Source organism: Austrofundulus limnaeus, unplaced genomic scaffold (assembly GCF_001266775.1).
Source record: "Austrofundulus limnaeus strain Quisiro unplaced genomic scaffold, Austrofundulus_limnaeus-1.0 Scaffold587, whole genome shotgun sequence".
NCBI classification, from domain to species: domain Eukaryota; kingdom Metazoa; phylum Chordata; class Actinopteri; order Cyprinodontiformes; family Rivulidae; genus Austrofundulus; species Austrofundulus limnaeus.
The window spans coordinates 47,307-52,433 of NW_013952989.1; the positions used below are offsets into that span (position 1 = coordinate 47,307).

General features: G+C 39.0%; 1 protein-coding gene across 2 annotated transcripts in view; it reads right to left on the reverse strand.

Annotated features, from left to right (window-relative positions):
- si:ch211-152p11.4 (regulator of G-protein signaling 1) overlaps nucleotides 1-5,127 on the reverse strand; it is a 34,635-nt gene that overhangs the window by 7,443 nt on the left and 22,065 nt on the right. For both annotated transcript variants that reach the window (XR_001311854.1, XM_014026753.1), the window contains exon 4: nucleotides 1,999-2,132. Coding sequence is in view for 1 of the 2 variants with exons in the window: in XM_014026753.1 (XP_013882207.1) it covers nucleotides 1,999-2,132 (134 nt within the window). In the remaining variant the exon portion in view is untranslated. The remainder of the gene's footprint in view (nucleotides 1-1,998; nucleotides 2,133-5,127) is intronic.

Consider the following 5,127-nt stretch of genomic DNA (forward strand, 5'->3'; position numbering starts at 1 on the left):
AGAGCACCGTGCAGGTGCCCCTTGGGGCTCTGCTCTCGGGATCCCTCTCAGACCCTTGGGCTCTGGTCTTCCCTATGTCTGCCTCGTGTCTTGGGGGTTGGGTCTCCGGTCCTCCACAGTCGCTATTAAATATTCCATTGGAGAAATCTTGTATATACACACATGTTCACAACTGCTCACAGACAGGTGTTCTGATCCAGGGGTTCTGACAGGTCACTGAGTGTGTATATATGTCTGTGTGTATATACTGACAATATTTATGAATGTAGGCATGTATGTATGTTTGTAAGTGACAAAAAAATAAAAATAAAAAAGAGAATGTAATTTGTACTTTTACTTTGTACTTAAGTACTTTAAAATACATGTACTTCTGAATACTTAAGTATTTTCAAAAGTAAGTACTTCAGTACTTTTACTTGAGTAGATTTTTGACTGAGTAACTTTTACTTGTAGTGGAGTAGATTTGACCATGAGTATCAATACTTTTACTCAAGTACTAGAGTTGAGTACTTTGTCCACCACTGCTAATGACCCCAACTGGTGCAATGAGTTGCTTCTTATTTCTTAAACAACCATGTGGAAAGACATCCTGTGGTCGTGGAAAAGATTTTGGTCTGTTTGAAAAGGATTAACTCATTGACTAACCAGAAAAAAAATGTGTGTGTCTTTCTCCGGACGGATGTTCTAAACCAGGGCTATTCAACTAAACTGCTCCGGGGGCCACGGTCAACAGCTGAGGGCCGAACACCCAGCAATTAAAGTTATTATGTAAATAAACCAAGTATTACAAAGATATGTTACCTTTGAATTAGTTTATTTTAGCATTTAGCATTAGCATTTAATCATGAGTACAACATACAGAACCCTATAAAAGTAGTGAAAATGACACATTATCAAAAATAAAAAGAACACATAGAACAAATATTTTGATATCTCTGACTTGACAAATTTTTAAACCATTTTTTTTTCACTTTCATCATTTTATCTTCATCTGCTTGTAGTTTTAACTGTCTTGAATACTCATAGAAATGTTTTTACCAGCTTGTAGTCAAGATCCTGACGTTTCTGTAGATACCAAACAGGTCTATGTTTAACCAAAGGAACTTAGAGTAATTAAAGTAGAAAACCAGGGGTTTGGGCTTAAGAGATGAATGAACCAACTGGCGGGCCGAACTTTGGTCACTTGCGGGCCGGATGTGGCCCACGGGCTGCCAGTTGAATAGCCCTGTTCTAAACTGCAATTTTGTTCTGCATTGCATCTTGATGTTATGTATGAATGACAATAAAATAATCTGAATCTGAAAAGATTCATTTTTCTAGGGAGCATAAAGATTGGACTCTGGAGGTCTGATGAGTCCAGACTGACCCTGTTCCAGAGAGATGGTGCATCAGGGTAATCAGTCTCTACTGTACCAGCCTGTGGGGGCAGGTCTATGATGTGGGGCTGCTGCAGGTGGTCAGGTCCAGGTCCAACAACAGTCTGAGCTCAAAGAATGAGGTCAGCTGACGACCTGAATATACTGAATGAGCAGGTTATTCCTTCAATGATTGTTTCTTCCCTGATGGCACGGAGATATTCTAAGATGCCAGGATTCATGGGGCTCTTATTGTGAAAGAGTGGTTCAGGAAACATGAGACATCATTTTCACACATGGATTGGCTCCACAGAGTCCAGTGAGGATCTTTAGGATGAGCTGGAGAAGTTCAGACTCTACCATCATCAATGAAGGATCTTGGTGAAACATTAATGCAACTCTGGATGAAATAAATCTGCTGACTTTGCAGAACTTTATCCAAACAATGACACAGAGAATGAGTGCTGTAATCAAAGCTAAAGGCGGTCCATGAATGGTTAAAATATAAAAGCGTGCAAAATTAGTTCATTAGCAGACTTGAGGAAATTAAAAACGGGAAAACAATATTGTTATTATTGAGTCAGCATTCACAGAATAAAACAGCCAACTTGTCGAGCTACGCTCAGAATAAAGCAGGACTTACTGTGACTGGCTAACAAAGAGTCTAAAGACTCCGCCCACTTCTCCAGATCTTCTCGACTGAACTTCCTCTTCTTTCCGAGGCCCACTTGACTCCACTGATGCATGAAGTGCAGACGAGACCTCCTCTCTGTAGCACTGTGATCAAAGCACAGGAGGAGTAGTTCAGAAAAAGGGCATATCTAAGATCTCCTAATTAAATAATATTTGAAGACAGTTCAGTGAATAAAATTAAATTCAGTCTTTCCAGATTTGAGATTTAAAACCTGTGATTATTCTATTATGAAACTGATGAAAATGACGTAGAAGGATGACGTTTCCACAATGTAAAGTTCTGATCTTTCCACAGATGTTCATGAAGGGCTGTTTAAAAATAGTCCAGTGTTATTTTCTCAGGCCAGCCTGAGTGCTTCTAGCTGTTTGTTTTAGGCCATTTTTTTGTGAAAGGACCATGACCTGCAAGTGGGGCTGAGCTTTCTGTCACTGGACAACATGTTTATACAGAACACAGTGAGAATCCTGAGCCCTGCACACATTCAACTGAGCCTCCTGCTTGTTTCACTGTAGCTTACAGTATTTTGCTAATTTATTGTCATCGCAACAAGAGCCTGAAAAAACTGTGTAAACTGCAATAAACAGTTGGCTCAAATGTTTGCACTTGCATACATGTCAAGTTGTACGGACTGTAAATTACATGCCGACTCCATTTTGCAGACATATGAACATATAGAGAAACTAGGGATGCATGATATATCTGCATTAACATTGATATCTGTCCAATAAGTGAAACTGGGCTGATATTACCGTGCGATAGTGATGTCCCAACTTTTAACTGTGTGTTTCTGTTTTGAGAGGGGAGATGTTTGGTTGAGTGGTATTAGTTTGATCATGATGGTGTTGGGAGTCCATGTCAGAGGTCTGCTCATTACCTCCGCCAAGAGTGAGGTAATGTTTTCAGTCGCGCATGTCTGTCCGTCTGTCGCTCTGTCTGTGGACAACATTACTCAAAAACTTGTGGACAGATTGTCATGACATTTTTACCACATGTGGGTACTGGGCCAAGGAACACACCTTTAAATTTTGGTGATGTTCTGGATCACGATGCGGATACAGGAAGTTTTTTTTCTTTTTATGAGATCGGTGAAGCTGTGATGCTTTCACAGGGCTTCTGTAAAAAAACAGTGAGCAGGATTGGACAGCACGGACTTCAAACTTTATAAAAGTAATGTTAGATTTAATGATGAATAATTTTTGCCATAATACGACATTTACAGAACGTTTTGTGACCAGGAAGTGCGTGACTGCACCATGAAAACTATTTTTTCCCATTTTGTCAAACACACCACATTTCCGAAACAACCAATCAAAACAGTTTGTCTCTACTAGGCTTGTAAACAGAGAGCTGCCGGGCCTCAAAGTTTGGAGACGGGGGGAGCCAGGAAGCACTTTATAAAGAGAGTCAAACCATTACAAACTCATACAAGGAGATAAAACAGACGTTTTACATGGTGAAATGTGACTGATGGAAACTTAGGAGCTTAATCCCACACCAGTTTGACCATGAATAACATCGGGTGACCAGTCTGACTTTTGTTTTTTTTTCACAGTGGACTCCACCGAGAAGAAATCCCGTGCATACTGCTGCTTAAATGTTCACTATGTCAGAACTTATTCAGCAAATCTGTTTCCATCTCTGCTTTTGTGCATTAACTCTAACAGGATGGAGGAAACTGGTCTTGGTGGAGGTTTGCACTCTCTGAGTGCTTCTAGTTATATCTGATATTGATGCATACCTAAGAGAAATCACACAGATTAAAAAAAAGTCAGCTTCAAATTTATTTTACTACCCCCTGTCCCTGTGTGTGAGTAGTATTGTTTTCTTCTGAAAATGATGGATTTTGGAGGATCCTGATCCAGGCAACACTTAACATGAACGCACTTGGTCAATGCAGGAAATGGACAACTGCAATGAGAGAATTTGCAGTTGGATTTAGGTTTGTGAACTTTTATTTAAAATTATTTAACTTTTTTTCAGATGTTTTTGTTATTTATTTAAAAGGTATTTTATGGGGTATTTTTCAGTATTTAGAGCATTAGCAAATGTTTCATAGGGGCGATGTTTTATAGTCATTAATAAACTGTGTTGCAAGGGTCTCTACAGTGCAACGTTGGAATGAAAATGATTTATTAGCTGATTGTTTGCTCTGAACCCAGAGCAAAAAGGCATCAACATTGCTTACTGAAGTATTTGTTTATTTAGTGTTGTCATTACAATATGTTTTTTTCTTTGAAAGCTTCATTTTCTTGATGTTACTGGAGCTAAAAAGGCCTAGTTTTGCCTCGTCAGTCCCACAAACTTCTCTCAGAAACTTTGAATCTTGTCAATGTATATTTTGGTGAATTCAGTCTGTTTTTGTGTGTTTTTCTGTCAGTAGTGAAGCTTCCTGGGTTTTCTTCCATGGACTCCATTAGCATGTCAGAAACCTTGATCTATGAGTTCAGCTTGAATAGTTTTCTTCGGCTATTTTTTTTTTTACCTGCACTTACTGACAGAACAGCCTGGGGTTGCATTTTGTCTTGCATCCACATTCTGACAGATTCAGCTGTGGTCAGAGGAACGCTGTGTACTCTTTAACTTTACCACAAACATCTCTAATCTGCTTTCTGAGCTTCTTACACAGCTCTCACCTTCACTTTCTCTGCTCTGTATCAGGGTGGTGTACACAACCACACCAAACTACCAAGATGCTCCTTGTTTCCTTTAAAAGTCTGAACGGTTGATGAAAGCTCACTACTGTTTAAGGTCTAACGGTTAGTTTAAACATGACTATTATGCAAAGATTATTAGTCTCTTTAAGGGTACCAACAAATCTTTTTTATCAAATCCATGTAAAATAAAATAATTTTCTAAATTTTTGTTTCTTCTAAGGCAGGCAGATATACAGTACATTAGACCAGTGTTTCCCAAAGTTGGGGTCGGGACCCAAAGTGGGGTCCCGAAACATCAAGGTGGGGTCCTGAAAAGATTTTTGGAATTAATTACATTTAAGGTTTAGTTGTTACAAAGGAGTGAGGTTAGTGCATTTAAAATGGATAAATGTAGTATAAAAATATTGTTACTATGCCCATGTTT